Genomic DNA, 21,544 nt, shown 5'->3' with positions numbered 1-21,544 from the left:
TGAAAGTTTCAGTTCTCCTCTGTGGAGAGGTGAGCACTGTGGAGGGCTGGGGGCTGTCGAAGGAGACTTGCCCAATCTTTCCAGCCCAACAATCCCTTGCCCAGTGTTTCTACAAAATAGGGGCCTTTTGCATCTGATTTAAGTAGGAAGCTGATTCCTGAGCCCCTCGGATCTGCTGAATCAGATAGCTAACGGGGCCCTGGAATCTGCATTTTAGCAAGTGGAGGTGGGTTATGAAGCATTCCAAAGTTTGAGACAGGCCTCAAAGGTGGAGTGGTCCATGAGGGGCAGACAAAAAAATGCAAACTGGGAAGGGGTCACACTTGGGGAAGGTTTCAGACAATACTGAGTGGAAAGGGTGTTGCCAGGTGTGGGAAATAACAGATGGAGGAGGCAAAGTGAGTGGAGACCAAGCCAGACCGGGGAGGAGGGGGCCACAGCCAAGGTGAGACAGGTCAGCAGCCAGAAACCAAAGCAGACACTTGCAGGGTGCGCCCAGCCCTCTCTTAGTGGCGATCTGAGACCCAGGATGTGGAGACCCTGGAGAGCCCCCCACCTTGTTTCTGGGGCGGGGGTCAGAGAGGAAGCCTTTCATCCCCGGGCACCAGCAGCCCTCCCCGGAGGCTCAACACGCAGATATCTGGATAGGCATCAATCACTCCCCTGGCCAGATCCCACCAACGCTCCTCGAAGTCCGACCTTGTCCCTCCTTCTACCCCACATTCCCCAGTCCTAGCTCATCTGCATAAAGCTCCAATTAACACGTTTTTCCTTTGCTGTTTGCGATCCCAGAAATCCATTCCCACCCTGAGGCCGTTTCCAGCCGCCCCCTCGCCCCTGGGAGGGCGGCCCCATTAACCCTCGCGACCCAGGCCGCTCCCCGCGGTTCTGACCCCACCACCCCGTCCTGCGGTGGGAGGTTGGGGGTGAGGGGCGCGCCCTGGGGCGGAGGATTGCGCGGCAGGGTCTGCCACAGGCCAGAGGCCAGGGATCTCCGGGAAAAAGGCAGGTGCATATCCGCCCCCCTTTCTGGGAAAAGATGGGGAGGGGGGCTTCTCCTGGGAGACTCCGGGCATCGAAATTCCTCGTTCCCTATCCTCCGGCCCCCGCACCCCTCCTCCTCCCCGCCACGCACCCTCTCCCCTCCCCAGCCATCTGTTCCACTCCGCAGCGCCGCGACAAACACGGCTCCAGCTCGCTTCCGCCCCTGCCCAGCCCCCTCCCCAAGCCCCGGGGAGTGGGGGAGTGAGCAGACGCCCTTCTCCTAGGAGGCCGGAATTCCTGCCTCCATTCCCACCGGGGTCCGGCTGGCCAGCGGCAAGCGTCGAGACCCACCACCACCACCACCACCGTTGCGAGGGTCGGTGAGGCTGCAGATAACGCTGGCAAGGATAGGGGTCGGGGAGGGTGTAGGGAGAGTTTAAAGGACCAGCAGAGCAAGCACCAGGTAGGTGCTCTGGAGCCCGAGACCCGGGAAGAGGCAGGGGTTTTCCCTCCTGGTTCGCCGCCCCCCGCACCCTCGTCGCCAGCCACAGCCACGCAGCGCCGCCTGCTGGGCACACCAAGGACCTGGCTCGAACGTGGCGCTTCCCCCTTCTCCCTCCCCCGTCCGCTCCTGGCTCGCGCTCAGCCTCCCCAGACTATTCGCAAAGTGAGGATCCCAGACAGACAGTGCAGAGACCCCGGCAAGCCCACTGAAAGCCAGCCGAACCCGCTGGTGGGTGCTGTCCAATTCTGATTTCGTACTTTGCAAAAACAAAAAGAAATCAGTGTTGGAAGTCGGGAGTCTGGGCTCAGAGCAGCAGGGATCTGCGATGTGACTTTGCCAAGTCTCCAGACCCCTGTGGACAGGTTTGCCTATTTGAAAATAGGGGGGTCGGGCTCTCTTATTAACTTCTCAAGAGAAACAAAGATAAAGGGAGGGAAAATGACTGTATCTGGAATGCTGTCTTACAAAGTCAACCTTTGGAGGTGGGGGGGATGGCCAAGGCCTCTGAGGTCACTCTTGGCCCCAGGAGCAGCTGAGAACTGGAAGCTTGGAACCTCCTTTCTGCAGAGCTGTCCTTTCCACAGACTGCCGAGGTTCCAAATTGAGCTCCACCACCTACCACTGTATGCCCTTGGGTGTGTGCCTTAAACTCTCTGGGCTTGTTTCCTAGAGCGACAAGAATGACAACACCAACCTCTTAGGCTATAGTCTGGATAAAATGAGATAGCTGTGTAGAACAGACAGACCCTAAACCAATGTTAGTTTTCCCTTCATTCGGGGATTTGCTCTAACCTCCAAGGCTTATGTCCCAGGTACACAAGCAGGTGCAGGGCTGGATAAATAAGGTATGTCTTTCTGCAGTATCTTTTGTCCTCACTGATAGTGTCTTCTCTTGATGTAGATAATTTTAAAGCCTCACTTTATTTATTTACTTTAAAGCCTCACTTTAATGTTAAAGGTAAATGTAAATATAGTATAACAAGGAAGCTCAAAATTTGCATAAAGTTTTAAGATAAAATAGGAGACTCCAAAAAAGTTACTTTCGGCAGGCCCTAGGGATGCTATGGTGGGAAAGTTTGAGTCATACCTTAGCATTCTTTCTAAAGCATTCTGTCCTAATCCTCTGTATGGAGAAAAGCCAGCTTCCTGGATGTACCCCAATCCCGGGAAGTACGGGGCAGAATCTGGACTCCCTCCAAGCACTAAGGGCAGGGCATGGTTGGGAACAGGGAGGTGAGCCAGACAGCCAGAGGCAAACAGGCTGGCATGCCAAGTGTCCTACTTAATGCCCAGCTGAGCCTGGGTGAAGAAGGATGGGGGTGTGGGATGACACCCCCCACCCACCACCAAAGACAAGCGCACACCAGCCAGTCTCTCACTTCCCTTTTTATTTCCTCTAAGACTTGCAAGAAGCAGCACCAGAGAGGGAACCCGCCCTCCTGCCCCTGGAAGGGGCCGACCCCCAACCCCCAACCCAGGACACAGTCGGCACCTCAGGCCCCTTTCCTTCTGAAAGGAAGGCTGTGTCTCTCTCACATTCTCACACACACAGACACATGCATGTGTGCATACTCATGGCACATAGGACCTTAGGGATAGCCTGTTTGCCAATCCCCCCCAAGAGGCACCAGGAAGCAGACCCCTAGAAAGAGATAAGAGACAGCTCCACATCCTGGTCTCCTCCAACCCAAGGAGGAAGAAGGCTCAACCCCTCCAGGACAGGGACTGTCTTCAGTCAGTGGAGCGTTGCTTTGGGGGACCTTTTTGCAGGGTTTTTTTTTTTTTTCCTTTTTGCAGTCTTTACAAAAATAGAACTTCTCTTGGTATTTATAAATCCACGGCCATGGCTCTATGTGCATGTTACAGGTAGAAAAGCCATATGAGGCACTCCTTTTGGTTGCTCAGGCCTTGATTGCCTGTCATGCAGGTCCCTTAGTCTCAGAAGTCTATGCAGTCACCTCAGAACCACTAAGCACCTTCAGTGGGCCCATCCCATTGGCAGTGTACTCCTTCCGGAGCCGGGCACGGTAGTAAAAGAGGTAGGAAGGCAACAGGAATCCCAGGAGTGAGAATAGCAGGAGGCCCAGATTCACCTTTAGGGCAAGGAGAGAGAAACAGAGTCAAGTAGGTACTCATCTGCCCTTAGCCTCCCACAGGGAGGAGAAGGTGGCCATTTTTCTCCAGGTCCTGAGCCAGAATAAATACAGCTAGTACTTATGGTGTGTTGTCATTGTTCCACCAGTATCTCACTTAATGTTCAGCAATTCTGCAAAGTGGCTGAGATGAGACCGCTCAGGCCTAACAAGTGGCCTGGTGGGTGCCCACACCCTATGGACCTCTCTGAGTAGGTATGAGGAAGACACAGCACTGTAGGAGTCTGGGCTGGTCAGGCTGCTCCAGGAATGGGGCCTTGTGGGCTCACCACTCTGACCTTTGCAGATGTTAACCAATGGTATCCCGTTCAGGGTGGCAAGAGGAGGGTCTCAGACACTGTTCAAGGAGCTGGGATGTACAGCCTGGCAGACAGAAGGCTTGGAAGGCCCAGGACGCACGGGCTCTGACTCGGTTCACATCCCACTCTGCATTACTCACTTTGTGACTTTGGGCAAATAATGGCAATGCTTACTGAGTGCCTCCTTCTCAGGGCTATTGTGGCAAAGATGTAAGTTAAAAAAAAAGTATGCATCATGCTTAGCACATAACGAGTGCTCAGTAAACAGAAGCGGTTATTTCATCACAATTCTTGTGGGAGGAGGGTTTATGTGTGGGTGGCCCCACAGGGCAGATGCAAGATCAGCATCAGGGAGGCAGATGAGTTCAATGTAAGGAAAAGACTTTCTGACAGCAGCAGGGCTGCCTCATGCAGGAGTGGGTGCTCTACCACTGAAGGTATCTAAGCTAAGAGAGAAGAAGCCCCTTTCAGGGGTGCTGGAGACCGGATCCCACACTAGGTAGAACTGGACTGGACCAATGGTACCTGAACACAGGCCCAAGAGTCAGGACTGGCCACTTCACAAAGTACCTGGAGTTTATTAAATATAGACTTCTAGGAGGCCAGGCACTGTGGCGCACGCCTGTAACCCCAGCACTCTAGGAGACCAAGGTGAGATCATTTGAGGCCAGGAGTTTAAGACCAGCCTGGGTAACATGGCAAGACCCTGTTTATCTCTACACAATTTAAAAAAAAAAAATTAGCCAGGTATGGTAGCCATCATCTGTGGTTCCAGCTACTCAGAAGGCTGAGGCTGAAGGATCGCTTTAGCCCAGGGGTCAGAGGCTGCAGTGAGCTGTGATTGTACCACTGCACTTCAGACTGGGCAATAGAGGGAGACACCATCTCTATAAAAAATAACAATAAATTAAAAACAAAAACAGACTCCTAGGGTCAGGCTGAGATATCCTGATTCAGGGGGCTGGGGAATTACACTCTGTGAGGGGTTCTAAAAGGCAGACAACTTGGGAACCTGCAGATTAAAGACCTCTGAGGTGCCTCTGGCTGAGATGAGTGAGGGATGGCACCACATACAAGGCCCTACCCCTGCCCCCAGGAGAGTGGCTCCTGCTCCCCCCATGCCAACCCTTGCTCTCACCCAGAAGGGCTCTCCTTTCAGGGGTCCCACCATCGCCATGAAAAGTGGCTGCTGAAGCAAGGCGAACACAGCACTGATGAGGGACTGCAGGCCTGTCAGCGTCCCAAAGTGGTTGGATGGGAACCTGTCCACGAGATGGGGAGCATCAGGGGTGTGTGGCCCTCTCCAGCCCAGGCTGGCACCTCTCCTATCCCCTCCCCACCATGGTCCCCGTTGGCCAGGCAGGGTGGCGCTTGAGCGTTCAGGCTCTTTGCATGGGCTCTTTGGTCCCCAGCCTTGAGGGTAAATGCTGCAACTTCGGGGCCACAGAGCTGGGTTCTGACACCTCCTGGATGTGTGATATTAGCAAGCGGCTCAACTTTCCTGAGCCCCACTCCTCCACTAATAACAGGGATGGCACTGACCTCGCAGGACTGTCCACTGTATTCTGACAACAAATGTTTAGCTGAGAACCTACTACGTGCCAGGCACTGTTCTAGGTGCTGGAGATATCGCGATCAAGCAAGCCAACAGATTCCTGCCGTCGAGGAGGTGGCATTCCCATGGAGCAGGTGGCAGTGAGACAATAAGCAGGAGAAATGCAGAGTGTTAGACAGTGACAAATGCTAAGGAGAAAAGCCGAGCGGAGAAGGGGACAGTAGGCAGGTTGCAGTTGTACGTGGGACAGCCAAGGGAGGCCTCACTGAGAAGAGGACAGTCAGGGAAAGACCTGAAGGAGAGAAGGTGAGACTGGGCACCTTGCAGATATCTGGAGAAGAATGTTCTAGAAACAGGGAGTAGTACATGCAAAGATGCCAAGCAGAGAACACACTTGAGACTTCCGGAGCGCTAGGAAGCCACTGTGGCTGTGGCAGAGTGAGCAAGGGAGGAGGGGGAGCTGGAGAGGAGGGACGTGCTGGGGCCAGAGCTTGCAGGGCTTTTTAGGCCATAGTAAAGCCTTTGGCTTTTACTCTGAGACAGATGAGATGGGAGGCCACAGAGTGATGTGAAGAGACTTATGTCCTGACAGGTGACTGCAGCCCCTGTGTTAAAAATAGACTGAGGCAGGGGGGCCAGGGCAGATGTGGGAGACTAAAGGCTGCCACAATAATCTAGGACTGGAGAGGCAGCAGTGGAGGTGACAAGAGGGGTCAGATTTGGGGTGTGTGGGAGCTGCGGCTGGCTGCACCGAGGATGGAGTGAACGTGGAGGGTGGGGGAGCGAAGAATCAAGGAAACTCCAGGCTTCTGGCTTGAGCAGATGAAGGAAACAGAACTGCCCTCTGCCGAGACCGCTGCAGTGAGGCTGAACTCAGGGAGTGGTGGTCCAGGATCCTGCCTACTGCCTACACCAACGGAGCACGTGATAATGGTTCTGATTTTGTCATCATTATTGTAATGTCCTGTTACTCCATCACATACACAGGGGAGAGGCCCTCAGCAGCCGGCAGGGGAAACCAGGAGAGACAGGCAAGTGGGGACTGTCCAACATGTCCCCAGCATGAAGAGGAAAATTATAAGGCAAATGGCTGCCCTTAGGAAATTTCTTCAGGGTGGGCAAGGAGGGGAGGCCACTCTGGGGGCCGTTTCAAACAGCCGACTTAGGACTAAAGTGTCATCAAGCCAGGTATTTCAGCTTCCTCTAAGGGAAGACTCCAACAGGGGGAGTCAGTTACAGCGGGATAGGCTGCCTTTAAGGAAGTGAGCTCCCTCCAGCAGAGGGGCTCAGAGAAGGGCGCATTAGGGGATGCCTGGGGCCCTTCCAGCCCTGCCCTGGGGTACTCTGATCACAGTTGCAAAGCTCAGGAAGGCGTTTCAGCCGAACAGACTCACACTGCAGCATAGAGACTCCCACAGGCCGAGTGGAAGAAACCTCGAACAATGGTGTGCAGAACAAAGGTCACAAACTAAAGACAAAAAGAGAGAGTGAAGAGGTTAGGAGAGTGTGTGGAGGCTGGAGGAAGGAGGGGTAGGGCGAAGAAGCCAACTGGGCCTCAATTCCTACCCCCTCGCCAACCCAATCTACTAGAAACACTTCCTGGAGAACCCGGAAAATAGATCCAGATCAGAAGACCAGAACTGTGCTTCCTGAAAAGCAGGTGCTGGGTGGACCATCCCTTTGGAGGCGTCTCAGGGGCAGGGAGAGGGAAGGATGGAGGTAGGTACCTGGAGGTGTAAGTTGTTGATGAGGCAGGTGATGCCAAAACCCACAAGCAGCAGGTTGGTCAGGGTGAAGGCGTTGATGGCATTGGTGAGCTTTTGGATCTTGCAGTAGCGTGGTCTGATGGATTTGGTAGCAACCCCATCCCTGAGGAGAACGGGAAGTCACTGGCTGCTGCCTCTACATTCCCAGGACTCCCTGGTTCTTGGCCTGGCCCCTCCCCCTTCGGATGTGCCTTCGATGTCAGGGAAGCAGAAAACATAGAAATTCATGTTTCTGTGGGAAACCCATAGAAACCCATGTTCTCTAGCTCCACATTTCTCAAAGTTTTGCTCCCCTACCCAATGACATAAGCATCAAAGCGGATGCTTTCTTCACATGCAGATTCACAGGCCTCATCTCAGCCCCTGGAATCTCCGCAGGGAGATCTGCAGATCTGCATTTGGACAAATACCCGCCACGAAGTGATTCTCATGCACACTTGAAGGTTTAAGAACCAAGGATGGGAAGGAAGGTGGAAAGTGGGAAGCTCTCACACCATCTCTCATCGTCTGTCATCAGAAGTCCTCAGGAAGGTGTCCCTGCCCTGGACAAAAGCAGATGTCCTCCTGGGGACAGCAGCTTGGCCCGACTGTCCAGCGCTTCCTCTCTCTGGCACAAACAAGGGCTCTGAGGCCAGCCCAGGAGAGAGGTCAGTAGGCTGGGGTGAGGGCAGGCGGTCCATGTGTCCTGGACAGAAGGACCCTGCTAGAGGACCCTCGCCATGAGGAGCAGAGGGTAGAGGAGGAAGGTCAGTGCCAGGGCCAGGCTCTGTTGGCAGGGAGGGAAGCCACTGGATTTCCTTCTCTCCCAGTCTCTTTCTCCCACCCTCTCAGGATAAATAGGGACTGTTTGGATGAACACAAAAAAAGCAAAAGCAGTCACAGAATCCAGGTTCAAGACTCCATGGTGAACTCCAACTACTCGGGAGGCTGAGGCAGGAGAATCGCTTGAACCTGGGAGGCAGAGGTTGCAGTGAGCTGAGATCGTGCCACTGCACTCCAGCCTGGGTGACAGAGCAAGACTGTGTCTCAAAAACAAAACAAAACCCTCAATGGTGGTCTCCAGCCAACAAGATGGCCCCCAAGGATCCTGCCTCCTGGTATCCCCTGTTTTGTGCGGTCTCCTTCCACAGTATATCAGGGTTACTCTGTGCCTATAATAGAATGCAACAGAAGTGATGGTGTGCTACTTCTGAGATTATGTGAGAGAAGATACTGGGTCTCTGTCACTTAGCCCTCTTGCTCAAGGGGAAACCAGGTGCTGTGTCCTGAGCAGCCCTTTGGAGAGGCCATCGGGGTAACTGAACTGAAATAGATTCTCCAACCCCACTCAACCCTTCAGATGACTGCAGCCCTGGCTGACAGCCTGACTATGTCTTCATGAGAGACTGAGAGTCAGAATCATCCGGCTGAGATGTCTCATACAGAGACTGTATGAGATGAGAAGTGTTTGTTGGTTAAAAATGCCAAGCCTTGGGGTGATTTGTTATACAGCAATAAATATCTAATATACCAAATCTACCTATTCTAGCCCTAACAAGACTTTAGCATGTACCCTTATAACATAGGTTCTGGAGGCTGCCACTGAAAGCTATGTGATTTTGGGTGAATGACTTAAATGTGCAACCCTGTACCTCAGTTTCCTCATCCGCAAAATGGAGATATTAATGCACCTACCTCAGAGAGGTGCTGTAGGACTAAACAAGGCAAGGTGCCGAGTGGTGCACAGTCAGCACGCTGCATTAGCTATTCTTATTATTAAGCAAGCCAGGTCCCTTCCTAGCCTCAGTTTCCTCATTTGTAAAATGGGGAGGTACCTCTGCTCTCTTAGGGTTCTTGGGAGAAAGAAATGAGCTGCTGGATGTAAACGCGCAGAGAAAATGAAGAGCGCTGCCTGACCACTTGCTGTCACCATCCCTGTACAGGCCGGTCACCTGGCATCTCCGAGGACAGTGCCCTGAGTTGGGGCGTCCACGCAGTCCTTGATCCGCCAATCCATGATGTAGCCAATGAGGGGGCAGGTGAGAAGGCACAACAGCTGCATGGCCCCGAAGATGGAGGAGTAGAACCCAACTGGGCAGGATGGGAAGGGCAGTGGGGTCAGGAACTGGCACTCAGTGGACACCACCACCCCTTCTAGCAGAGGCCAGAGAGCACCAAAATAGCCTTCCTCTGAACCCAGACTCTTACATCCCCCAAATGCCCAGGGTTACCTGGGTGGGCCCAGGCCTAGAGGAGTCCCGCCCCCTGAGAAGCGGGTTGCAGCAGGGTGGGCGTGGGCCAGGGCCCTGCTTTCATCGCCCTACCTGTCTCTGCCACCTTTTGTTGCTGCTGTCCATTCATCTCTGTGGACAGGGAAAGGTACGGTGAGGGGAGCTCAGCCAGGGTGACCCTCCTGTGCCCCCAACCCCCAGGGGCCTCAGCGGTGCCTCACCATGCTCCTGGCCTCCAGTCACAAGGTACTCCAGCATCTTGTTCATGGCAGCCATGTAGAAGATGATCCGCAGCTGGGTCATGCCCATGGTGAGGAGGCTCCACAGGAAAATGGGGGAGCAGAGGCTCTTGCGGAAGGGGACAGACCCTGGGGAGACAGCAGGGGGCGCCCCTGAGCCCCAGACCTTCCACTGCCCTCTGTCCCAGCTCATGCAGTTCTTGAGGGGAGTGACACTATGTGACTTTGGAGAGGGACTGGTTTCTTCAAAGACGGGAAAGTTCAGATTCACTTGCCTCCAGGCTCCTGCTCAGCTCAGAACATTTTTAGGTGCCCTCTGGATGTATGTCCTATGCTTCGTGTGGTAAAAATAGTTGAGCGCCATGGCTCAGGCCTGTAATCCCAACACTTTGGGAGGCAGGGGTAGGAGGATCACTTCGCCCAGGAGTTCAAGACCAGCCTGGTGGTCAACATAGCGAGACCCTATCTCTAAAATTAAAAAAAAAGAAAAAAAAAAAGTATATATATATAATTAGCCAGGCATGGTGGTGCACACCTGTATTCCCAGCTACTCAGGAGGCTGAGGCAGCAGGATCGCTTGAGTCCAGGAGGTCAAGGCTGCAGTGAGCTATGATTCTATCACTGCACTCCAGCCCAGGCAACAGCAAGACCCTGTCTATTTTTACAAAAAACAAAACTGGCAGGGCACGGTGGCTCACACCTGTAATCCCAAAACTTTGGGAGGCTGAGGTAGGAGGATCATGAGATCAGGAGTTTGAGACCAGCCTGGCCAACATGGTAAAACCCCATCTCTACTAAAGATACAGAAATTAGCCAGGCATGGTGGTGCATGCCTGTAGTCCCAGCTATTTGGGAGGCTGAGGCAGGAGAATTGCTTGAACGCAGGAGGTGGAGGTTGCAGTGAGCCAAGATTGTGTGCCTAGGCAACAGAGCGAGGCTTCATCTCAAAAAAAAAAAAAAAAAAACAGAAACAAAAAAAACTCTGAAGCACTCACTATGGGCTACATACATACTTGACATTTATTATCCTATTTAATCAATCTTACAACAACCCTGTCCTTATCACATTTTACTGATGAGGAAACTGCAGCTCAGAAGTTAAATGACTTGCCCAAGCTCACAGGGCTGGAAGCAGCAGGTCAGCCTAACTCCAGCTCATGCCCTTAGCCATGCCGCCCTCTGAGAATCGGCTCTGGGGGTAACCACTGTCAAACTGCACACCGTTTTGCACTTTACAGAGAGCTTCCACATCCATGGTGTCATTCAGTCATCACAACTAACTTTACAGTTTGTGGGGTGCTTTTAGTGCTAGTTTAAGAGGTAAGGAAGTCAACAGCAAGGTTAGGTGATCTACCCAAGCCACATAGCCTATAACTGGAGAGCAGGACTCAAACCCCTCAACTGACTCCAAGGAGCTCCTTCCACTTATGGAGCTGACAGTCCTGGGATCTTCATGTCCCTCCTGAGCAGCAGCCCAGGCAGGTTGCAGCTCCTCCTGTGACCAGCAGGGGGCAAAAGCCAGCCAGGTGTGGAGGACCCCTGCCAGGAGGCTCGTGGGCCTGGCTGCACCTGATGCAATAAGCTCAGAGGTTGCAAGGGGCCCTGAGGAAACCAGCTACCCGACAGGCCCAGAGACCTTGTCCCTGACAGGCCCCAGAGACCAATCCCCCTTGTACTCCATGGGTACAAGGAGCTCCTCCCTCCCCCATCCCAGGAAACCAGCAGGGTAACCCTGAATCTGAATTGCCCAGAGTTAGTTGAGCTTTGATTTGCCCATCTATAAATGGAGAGCACGCCCCACCTACGTCATGGGATGTTGTAAGGACTGAAGAGGGGCGCGAATAAATACTCAAGCATGAGCGCTCCCTGAATATGAGGACCCACCGTCCCTGTTCCCCAAGGCCGGCACCTTGACCAGACACTCACTCTCAGGAGAGTTTTCTGAGGTGCTCCGAACATCCTGGGACGACATGAAGGCATCCGACCCGTCCTCCAGGCTGGGGGCCTTCTGGCTCAGCCTCTGGCCCACAGTGGTCACATGGGTGTAGAAGCGGTCGCCTGTCACCTTGTGGTCCAGGGCCAGCCCACTCAGCTTGATCTTCTTCCTGCAGGCAGTCAGGCCAGAGTGTAGAGAACCAGTCACACAGAGCCCACCTTCAACAGCCTAGTGCTCGGCCGCCGTCCCAGTGGTGTCCAGCACCCCTTTACCCGGCACTGACGTGCTTGCAAGCTCCCTAATGCAGAGCTCCTGGTTTGTTGCTCAGAGCTTGGCTCAGGGACCAGCTTAGCACAGATGCCAAGTAAATGAAGAGTGGATCAGCTGTTTTTCACTTGGGCTGTTCCTATGGCGGAGGCGGCATTAAGACCTCAGACTCCAGAGTCAGACAGCCTGTGTCCAACCTAAGATTCACCCTCCTTTGAATGGCATGACCTTTGGAAAGTCACTTCGTTCCCTGCACTTTTGTTATTAATGGAGTTAATACCGAATCTACATCACACAGCTGTTTGAGGATGGGATAGGGGCTAAGTACAGTACATACTTGGCATAACTGTCAGCTCTGTAATGTCACCTTATGCGCTTGGTGGGGAACATCACCTTTTGCCTTGGCTGCACTGATAGGGGGCTGGAAAAAGTTGGTGTTCAGGTGGCCCCACAAAAGGCAGAGTGCTGGATTCGTTTATGTCCCTCTTTGTGGAACCACATGGCATCAAGTGCTATTACTGAGGTACCTCCTACTCTGATCTCCAAACCCAGAAAGGATGAAAACAATATTTTGTCGTTACTTTTTTTTTTTTTTTTTTTTTGAGATGGAGGTTTTGCTCTTGTTGCCCAGGCTGGAGTGCAATGGTGTGATCTCAGCTCACTGCAACCTCAGCCTCTAGGTTTCAAGCGATTCTCCTGCCTCAGCCTCCCGACTAGCTGGGATTACAGGCATGCACCACCACGCCCAGCTAATTTTGTATTTTTAGTAGAGATGGTATTTCTCCATGTTGGTCAGGCTGGTCTAGAACTTCCCACCTCAGGTGATCCGCTCTCCTTGGCCTCCCAAAGTGCTGGGATTACAGGCATCAGCCACTGCAACTGGCCCATTACTTTTAATGGCAAAAACCATAATTACTTTTGCACTCATATAAATAGTTACCATAGGCTGGGCATGGTGGCTCACACCTGTAATCCCAGCACTTTGGGAAGCCGAGCCAGGCAGATCACTTGAGGCCAGGAGTTCAAGATCAGCCTGCCCAACATGGTGAAAGCCTGTCTCTACTAAAAAATACAAAAATTAGCCAGGTGTGGTGGCGCATGCCTGTAATCCTAGCTATTCAGGAGGCTGAAGCAGGAGAATCGCTTGAACTCAGGAGACAGAAGTTGCCGTTCACTGAGATCACACCACTGCACTCCAGCCTGGGTGACAGAGTGAGACTCTGTCAAATAAATAAATAAATAAATAAATAGTTACCATGTTTTGACCACCTGTTATGTACCAACTCTATCACTTAAAAACACCCATGGGAGGCTGGGCACAGTGGCTCACACCTGTAATCTGGCACTTTGGGAGGCCAAGTGGCGAGGATCACTTAAGTCCAGGAGTTCAAAACCATCCTGGGTAACACAGTAAGCCCCGTCTCAAAAAAAAATAAAAAAATTAACTGGGCATGGTGGTATGTGCCTGTAACCCCAGCACCTCGGGAGGCAGAGGGAGAGGTTCGCTTGAGTCCAGCAGTTTGAGGCTGCAGTGAACCAGGACCAAGACACTGCCCTCCAGCCTGAGTGACAGAGCAAGACACTGCCTCTAAAAAGACAAACAAAAGCGACCTGTGGGTAGGTAGGAACAGGCTTACAGTACAGATGAGAAAGCAGAGCTTAGAGGGCTCAAGCAATTTGCCAAGCAGAGGTCCAAGTCGAGGTCTCTCTGAATCCCAAGTTAATTCCATCTATGGTATCACCACACCCCTGCCCACCCTCTCTGCCCCAGGGAGAGTCTCCGCCCACTCCAGCCACTCACGTGTAATTGACTTCCTCAGGGGCAGGAAAGGCTTCTACGGGCCAGTTGAGGGCGCAGTTCAGAAAGATAAGGCAGGCCAGGCCAGACCAGGTGAACATGATGACCACGAAGGCCACACCGGCATCGTAGATCAGCTGTGAGAGGAGGGGGCAGGCCCGTGGGGGAGACTGCCTGGCCCCAGACCCCACCAAGGTAGATCCCAGGCCTCAGAGGCCTTAAAGAAGGTCTCTTCTCCCCTTGTCCTTGTGCCCAATTTGCAGATGAGGAAACCAAGACCAGAAGTTTAGAGTCAGACTCAGAAGACCCTTCATTCCTTTCTTTTTCACTTGAGCTCCCCTAGAGAGCTATGAAGTAGTCTCCACAAAGCCTGAAGCTGCTGGCCACTGGCTCAAAATGTCTCTGAAATTTCCATTATCTTAAAAAGATACATATATTTTTGCCTATGACTCCACAAACATTCATGTTCATGTTCACACAAAAATGTCCACTTCATAGTATGTACAAAGGAAACTTAGAACTCTAGGTTTACCGGGCCTAACTGTGTTTATCCTGCCCCTTCCTGGCACGTTCCCCGGGGGAAAAGGCAAACCCAGACTGCTCATGCTCAGCCTTATCTCACCTTTCCCAGGTGCTCCCAGTGCAGCCACTGTGGGTCGGGGAGAGGGAGGTGCAAGTGCTCTGCCTAAGGGCTCTCAACCCCAGGGCAGGTAAGTTCTCATTTGAATGAGATTCTGTGCAAATGCGTCAGCCCCTCTTATGGAAGAAGCTGGTGCACAGAGAAGACCCTCTGTCTTCTTGTCCTCCCCATGCCATGTGAACAGGATGACTAATGTCTGCTCTCCCCTTAGGCTCCTGCTCAAACCTTTTTCTCTGCAGTCTTGGACCTTGGGAACTCTTCCTCTCTAGGGGCAGGACAGAGCTTCAAAGGGCCACACACCCAAATGTGTGGAGGTAAGATCTGGCTCCTCAAACACTACTTCAGTTGAAAAGAATGGAGAACTGCCCACCCTCCATGCCTGCCCACCAGAACAACTGATGGCCCCCCACCCATGCGCTCTCTCAAACTCCTTTGGAGACGCTGAGCAGAAGTACCTTCTTTGGTACTCTTTGTAAAGTGCAAAACGGTATGCAGTTTGGTACTGCCCACAATGGAGGTTAAGGAGCATGGCATGGTTCAGTCAAAGGGTGCTTTGATATTTGACAGAGGAAATAGGGGCCCCCATTTGCACTGAGCTAAAACTTTGGTCTCCTGGCTTCCAGGTACACCAGGTTGACCTGTCCAGGATCCAGCCTAGCATAAACTCACTTTGTGACCTTGGACCAAACCACCCAGCCTCTCTGGAAGGTGTGGAAAAATGTGGCCCCAAAGGCTGAATAAAGCCAGCAAGTCAGGGACCTTGAATGCGTGTGAAGGGGCTAGACTTGATTCTGTAGGTGAAGCTAAACCACTGAAGGTTTTTCAGCAGTGTGTGAGCCAGTTCCCCATCTGGGATCCTTCTGGAAGTCATGTGAGTGACAGATTACAGAGAAAAAGAATCAGAGGCAGGGAGACCAGCTGAGAAAGCTTGCCTTGGCCCAGGAGAGACGGGGAAGGCCTGCACTGGGATGATGACACAGAAAGGAGAGCGCAGAAGTCAGACCGTGGGTCAGCACTAGCTGCTGCTCACTCAGCCCCACCCAGTTCTTGTGTCAAGACAAAAAGAAAACCCAGGTGCCCTCACTGGCCCCCCAAGCAGCTCCATACCTTGATTCCTGGGAATGTGATGGCAGAAGAAGCATAAGAGCCAATCATGAGGGCCATTAACGTGGAGCGCAGGTTCCCAAACATGTTGGGCAACTGAGGGGGGAAAGCAGCACCCATGAGGTGGGGACACCCTGACCCTCGCCCAGCGTTCCCAGCCCTGCTCCATACAACAGCCCCGGGAGACGCAGCAGCAAAGCCCCAAGGCAAAACAAACAGAAAAATCAATGTGGGAAACTGTACTCTGCCCCCTGCCTACACACTCACAGTGCACTTTAGCTTCAAAAAGGCTCCCAGACACCCCTCAGAGAGATATTTTGTTAATTTTGTTTAATCCCAGATTTCCCAAGTTTGTTACGTAACACCTCTGAACAACGCATGGAATAGGTGCTTAAGAAACACTGATCTGGGCTGGGCGCAGTGGCTCACGCGTGTAATCCCAGCACTTTGGGAAGCTGGCGGGAAGCCTGAGGTCAGGAGTTCAAGATCAGCCTGGACAACATGGTGAAACCTCATCTCTACCAAAAATACAAAAATTAGCTGGGCATGGTGGCAGGCGCCTGTAATCCCAGCTACTCGGGAGGCTAAGGCAGGAGAATCGCTTGAACCTGGGAGGTGGAGGTTGCAGTGAGCTGAGATCTCTCCACTGCCCTCTAGCCTGGGTGACACAGGGACACTATGTCCCCACCCACCAAAAAAAAAAGAAAATAAAAGAAAGAAACAGTGATCTTATCCAACCCATTTTAGATGAGAAAATTGACACCCAGGGAGGAAAAGTGTACTCAAGTTCAGAGAGCACATTAATGGCTTTCTCCCCATTGTTAGACTGTCCCAGCCCTAACCCAAGGCTGTGACCATGGCTGTGTCCGGGTAATAGGCGGTGCCTCTTAACCCTCTCGGTTGGCATCCCAGCCCAGTTTCTGCTTAATCAGGACAAATCACGTCCTGGGAGGTGAGGGTGGAAATAAGGGAGGGAACGGAGGCAGGGCAGACCAAGTCTCCAGAGGAGGTGGCTCTGACGCACAGCAGGGTCAGAATCCCACCAGGAGAGAATTTAATTGATCATGTGTTCCGCTCACCTGCCTCAGCCAAGCCCTCAGGGCAGGGGAAGGCAAAGTCAGGATGCCCTTCCCACCCACCCTCCTCTGGCCCCACCATCCTCCCCGAGTCACTAGATTCCACAGCTGAGAAGGACCTTAGGATCCGTACAAAGCCCAAACCCTCTCCACAGAGAGGGAAACTGAGACTCTGAAGGGAGGCCTCAATAGCTCTGGTAAAGAAGGCGTTTAGGCCGGGCACGGGAGCTCACGTCTGTAATCCCAGCACTTTGGGAGGCCGAGGCAGGTGGATTACCTGAGCTCAGGAGTTCTCAACCAGCCTGAGCAACACAGTGAAACCCCGTCTCTACTAAAATACAAAAAAATTAGCCAGGCGTGGCGGTGTACGCCTGTAGTCCCAGCTACTCGGGAGGCTGAGGCAGGAGAATTGCTTGAACCTGGGAGGCGGAGGTTGCAGTGAGCCGAGATCGCGCCACAGAACTCAAGCCTGGGCGACACAGCAAGAGTGCGTCTCAAAAAAACAAACAAACAAACCAAAAACAGTGTTTAAACACAGAAGATAACTAAATTCTCCTTCCCCCTCCCACCGAAGTGGCTGGCTCAGGAAAAACCTTTACCCACTCAGGTAGAGGTTTTCCTGCACCCTGCATCTGTGAGGCACCGCTGCCAAGGACGCCAGGGAAGGGTGCCAGGCCTGGAGAGGGCAGGGCCCTCTCCCCTCCAAGGGGCCACAAACGCTGTCTCCGCCCGGTACCGTGGGTAGAGCGAGGCCGGCCGGATAACCCCGGGCTGGCGGCCTTGCAGCGCGCGTGGCAACAGCAGCTGGGCCCGCAGGACACAGCACCGGACGTGCCGGTCCAAGTCTAGGCCAAGCGCAGCGGCCCAAGGGGCGGGGCCGGCCGGAGGGAGCGGGGAGAGGCTGAGGGGCGGCGCCGGCGCCGGACCCTGCCATTGGCTGGAGGTTACAGGAGGCGGGGATATAGCGGGGAGGAGCCGCTGGTCAAGCCCCACCGGGCAGCCACGGAGGGTCTGAGGCCAAGCCCCGGAGAGAAGGGATTTAGGGCCCTGGGCCAAGTTGCACAGCAGGGAGAAGGGGCTGCGCTGAGGGGCGGGGAGAAAGGGATCAGCTTCCTTCCTTGAGAGTTGTGAAATGCTCCCGGTTGGAATTAAAGGCGGCTGCTGGGGCGAGGTGAAATTCAGCCAAAACCACCCAGTCAGGCAGCCCTTCTCAGAGAGAAACAGTCCGAGCCAGCCCGGCAGGGAACCTTCCCCTCCACCCTCCCGACACTCCTAAGCCTTTAACGCGTGTACATACTCACATAAATAAACACACTTAGAACACCACACATATACAACTCACCATATGTAATAATAGGTCAAGCCACGTGCACGATGAAGTGTCGACAGTTTCATATGGTTCAACCTGGTACACTCACAAACACACCTACCAACTCATGGCTTTTACAGGGACAGGGTCACACACCCACTCTCCCACGGCATGGCAAGCGTGCACACGCTGTCTCAAGCTGCTCCCTTCCCCTCACGATCATGTTACCCAGTTTTATTTTCTTCCCAGCAGCTATGACTACTGACATAATTTATTAGTTTACTTGTTTATTCGGTTGTCTGTGCCCCTCATCCCCGAAAGGTAACCTCCAGCGGGGAGGATGATGTGGTCAGTCCTGACAGTGCTGTAATCCAGGACCTAGAACAGAGCTCCGTAGACATTCATGGGCTCTGTACACACAAACACACACATTAACATACAGCCTGACACACAGCCTCATCCATACACACACACAGCCTCATCCACACACGCACAGCCTCATCCACACACGCACAGCCTCATCCACACACACAGCCTCATCCACACACGCACAGCCTCATCCACACACACAGCCTCATCCACACACGCACAGCCTCATCCACACACACAGCCTCATCCACACACGCACAGCCTCATCCACACACGCACAGCCTCATCCACACACACAGCCTCATCCACACACGCACAGCCTCATCCACACACGCACAGCCTCATCCACACACGCACAGCCTCACACCTGCCCTTTGCAGCCACTCTGCAGTTTCTCCACACACGCACTTGATCTAGTGATCTGCGTCCACAGGCCCCTCCCCCAGCCCACTCACTCTGCCCTCACCCCACTCGGGAGAATTCTGCGGCCAGGCCAGGCCTGTAACACTCACCGTGAGTGAAGTGAACGTTAGGCAGATGCCACCAAAGCCATTCAGGGACAGTGCCAGGAATATCAACGGAGACAGAACTGGAAAGGGGAAAGCGGCAGATGAGGGCATTTGGGGAGCTGCGGGAAGCCAAGGGCAGGAGCTGGGGTGAACATCCACCTTCATCCCACCCATTCTGTTCTTGTGGAGCCACAAGAGGACAGACAGCTCACCTTCCACGTCCCGGGAGGCCAGGGCCATGAGGGTGCAGGACGCAGCGAAGCAGGCACTGTGGAGACACAGGGAAGGGCAAGGGGTTGGCCTGTGAGCACCTCCCCTCCCCTTCCCCTGCAGCATGGTCTCTGTCCTCCAGTTCCCCATAGCCCAGCCACCTCACCTGCCAACCAGCCGCACGGGTCGGGGGCCAAAGCGGTCCATGAGGATCCCCAGTGGCAGGGTGGTGGCACTGAGCACAAAGGAACCGATGGTGAAGCCCAGGTTGAGCATCTCGTCCTGCCGGTCACAGCCCGGCCACCTGCGCTGCTCATCCTGGGTGCTGTTGGTGCTGTTCTCAGCTGAGGAGGGGAAAGGGAGGGCTCAGCACATGACAACAGGAACAGCTGGGCACAGGAGACAGCAGCCTGCAGTCAGAGGACCTGCTTTCAAATCCCATGCCAGGTGCCTTTAGGGGTACCCTAGAGTCACATCTCCTCTGACGGGGCTGCTCCAGAAATGGCAGCAGTTAGTACCTGACCCTGGGAGAGTCTTGCACACACACGGCCTGAGGCTTCAACTAGCTCAAATGAAATACTGGACATACAAGTATTTACCAAGTTGTAATATGCACTCAGTGTCCAAGCTAAGGGGGTTGTGGACCCCCAACAAGAAGTGCCCCCATATCTAGAGGCAAAGGCAAAGGCAGTGAGTGGTGCTCTAATGGCTATAACAAGAATTCATTAAAATGGCCAGGCGCGATAGTGAATGCCTGTAATCCCACCACTCTGGGAGGCTGAGACAGGCAGATCGCTTGAGCCTACAAGTTTGAGACCAGCCTGGACAACACGGTAAAACCCCATCTCTAAATAAAAAAAAATAAAAGACATTTAGAAAGAATTCACTAAAACTTAGAGGACGCTTTGCCGATAAAGGATAGTCTGAAAAATAATTACTAATACTTACTGAGCACTTAACTGTGTTCCAGGCACTGTTCTAAACATAACAGCCCCATGAGTCAGTTAATACAGTATCCCATTCCCCAGGTGATGAAGCTGAGGTACAGAATGAGGACCAGTCACTGCCCTCCAGTCCCCTTTAAAAGTCCACCTGGAGGACTTGTCCTTAATGGTAAACCGCCAACTCGGAGTTGTGACAAGTTAAGGAGAAAAGCTAGTGATAGGAGATAAAGGGTTGCTTCGCTTTACTCAGTGCTCAGTGAGTCATGAGGTGGCTGCCCCTAGGCCTCCAATTTGTCACTTGGCAGCATTGCCAAGGGCAAACTCTGGGTACACCTGGGGCAGGCAGACAGACCAGGGTCTGAATTCCCACCACCAGCCTTACTAGCTGTGCCCCTTGACCAAGTAACTTCCTCCTTGTCTGTAAACTGGACCAAAGAATGCCTAACCCATGACCTGCTTAGGAGGATTCAACTGGAGACAGTAAACAAAGAGCTTTGCATAGTGCCTGGTCCAGAGAAAGTGCTCCTGAAGGATCTGACGAAGGGGTAGCTGACCCTCCTGGTGGGTCATGTGGTAAGCACGTACTCTAGGAGCTGGGCATCCACACTGCATGAGACAGGAAGTTCTCAGCTCTAGGGTGACAGGTGCTGCTAAAAGAACAAACCAGGCCAGGTGCAGCAGCTCACACCTGTAATCCCAGGACTTTGGGAGGCCAAGGTGGGTGCATCTCTTGAGCCCAGGAGTTCAAGACCAGCCTGAGCAACACTGGGAAACCTTGTCTTTACAAAACATATTTTAAAAATTAGCCGAGCATGGTGATGCATGTCTGTAGTTCCAGCTACCCGGGAGGCTGAGGTGGGAGGATTGCTTGAGCCCGGGAGGTCAAGGCTGCAATGAGCCATGATCACACCATTGCACTCCAGCCTGGGTGACAGAGCAAGGCCTTGTCTCAAAAAAAAAAAAAAGAAAGAAAGAAAGAAAAAGAAAACAAACAAAAAAATCAACAAGGGGAAAAGGGGATGTGATAATGCCTGGATACTAGGGGGTGGTAGAGAACATCTGCCCTCAGTGGTGAAAACAACCCGACTTTACGTATCCAAAGGGTGTGCAGGCGGCAGAAGAGTAAGGGTAAAGGGATCTGTGTGTTAACATAAGGAAGAACACAAAGGCCTGGCAGATCCTGAGTGCTGACCAACCAGGGAAGGAACTGTCCTGGGCAACAAAGAGTCTTCTTTAGTACCAGCTGCCAAGGAGGTGGGGAAAGTGCTCAGACACCTCCAGGAAGCACTTAGGGGGTTGGACCACACAGCCTTTGGGTATCAGGCTAGCCCTATAATTTAGTGATCTTTGTGATCACTGTTCATTTCTCTACAGTGTTGTTTTTTTTTTTTTGAGACAGAGTCTCACTCTGTCACCCAGACTGGAGTGCAATGGTGCAATTACAGCTCACTGCACCTTTGACTTCCAAGCTCACTGTAGCCTTGACCTCCCGAGCTCAAGTGATACCCCCACCTCAGCCTCCTGAGTAGGTGTGTCTACAGGTGCATGCCACCACATCTGGCTAGTTTTTGTATTTTTTCCAGAGACGGGGTTTCGACATGTTGTCCAGGCTGGTCTCGAACTCCGGGGCCCAAGTGATCTGCCTGCCTGGGCCTCCCAAAGTGCTGGGAT

At 53.1% G+C, this 21,544-nt stretch overlaps 1 protein-coding gene across 5 annotated transcripts in view; it reads right to left on the bottom strand.

The window, feature by feature from the left end:
- Window positions 1-2,857: 2,857 nt before the first annotated feature.
- The window catches only part of SLC43A1 (solute carrier family 43 member 1), a 32,414-nt gene continuing 13,727 nt past the window's right edge, over window positions 2,858-21,544 (bottom strand). For 4 of the 5 annotated variants that reach the window (XM_037999304.2, XM_037999305.2, XM_073016214.1 and 1 more), the window contains 13 exons: window positions 19,096-19,273; window positions 18,932-18,987; window positions 18,723-18,799; window positions 15,460-15,552; window positions 13,716-13,849; window positions 11,638-11,816; window positions 9,694-9,840; window positions 9,566-9,604; window positions 9,194-9,332; window positions 7,224-7,365; window positions 6,891-6,964; window positions 5,080-5,203; window positions 2,858-3,582 (listed from right to left, as the gene is read on the bottom strand). In XM_037999304.2, coding sequence (XP_037855232.1) covers window positions 3,436-3,582; window positions 5,080-5,203; window positions 6,891-6,964; window positions 7,224-7,365; window positions 9,194-9,332; window positions 9,566-9,604; window positions 9,694-9,840; window positions 11,638-11,816; window positions 13,716-13,849; window positions 15,460-15,552; window positions 18,723-18,799; window positions 18,932-18,987; window positions 19,096-19,273 — 1,529 coding nt within the window. In that variant the 3' untranslated portion in view covers window positions 2,858-3,435. Of the gene's footprint in view, window positions 3,583-5,079; window positions 5,204-6,890; window positions 6,965-7,223; window positions 7,366-9,193; window positions 9,333-9,565; window positions 9,605-9,693; window positions 9,841-11,637; window positions 11,817-13,715; window positions 13,850-15,459; window positions 15,553-18,722; window positions 18,800-18,931; window positions 18,988-19,095; window positions 19,319-21,544 lie in introns of all 5 variants that reach the window. The other variant, XM_037999306.2, reaches the window with a different exon arrangement.

This window comes from Chlorocebus sabaeus, chromosome 1, assembly GCF_047675955.1.
Source record: "Chlorocebus sabaeus isolate Y175 chromosome 1, mChlSab1.0.hap1, whole genome shotgun sequence".
Taxonomy (NCBI): Eukaryota; Metazoa; Chordata; class Mammalia; order Primates; family Cercopithecidae; genus Chlorocebus; species Chlorocebus sabaeus.
The sequence above is the reverse complement of the archived record's forward strand: the minus strand, read 5'-3'. Positions and strand labels throughout refer to the sequence as shown.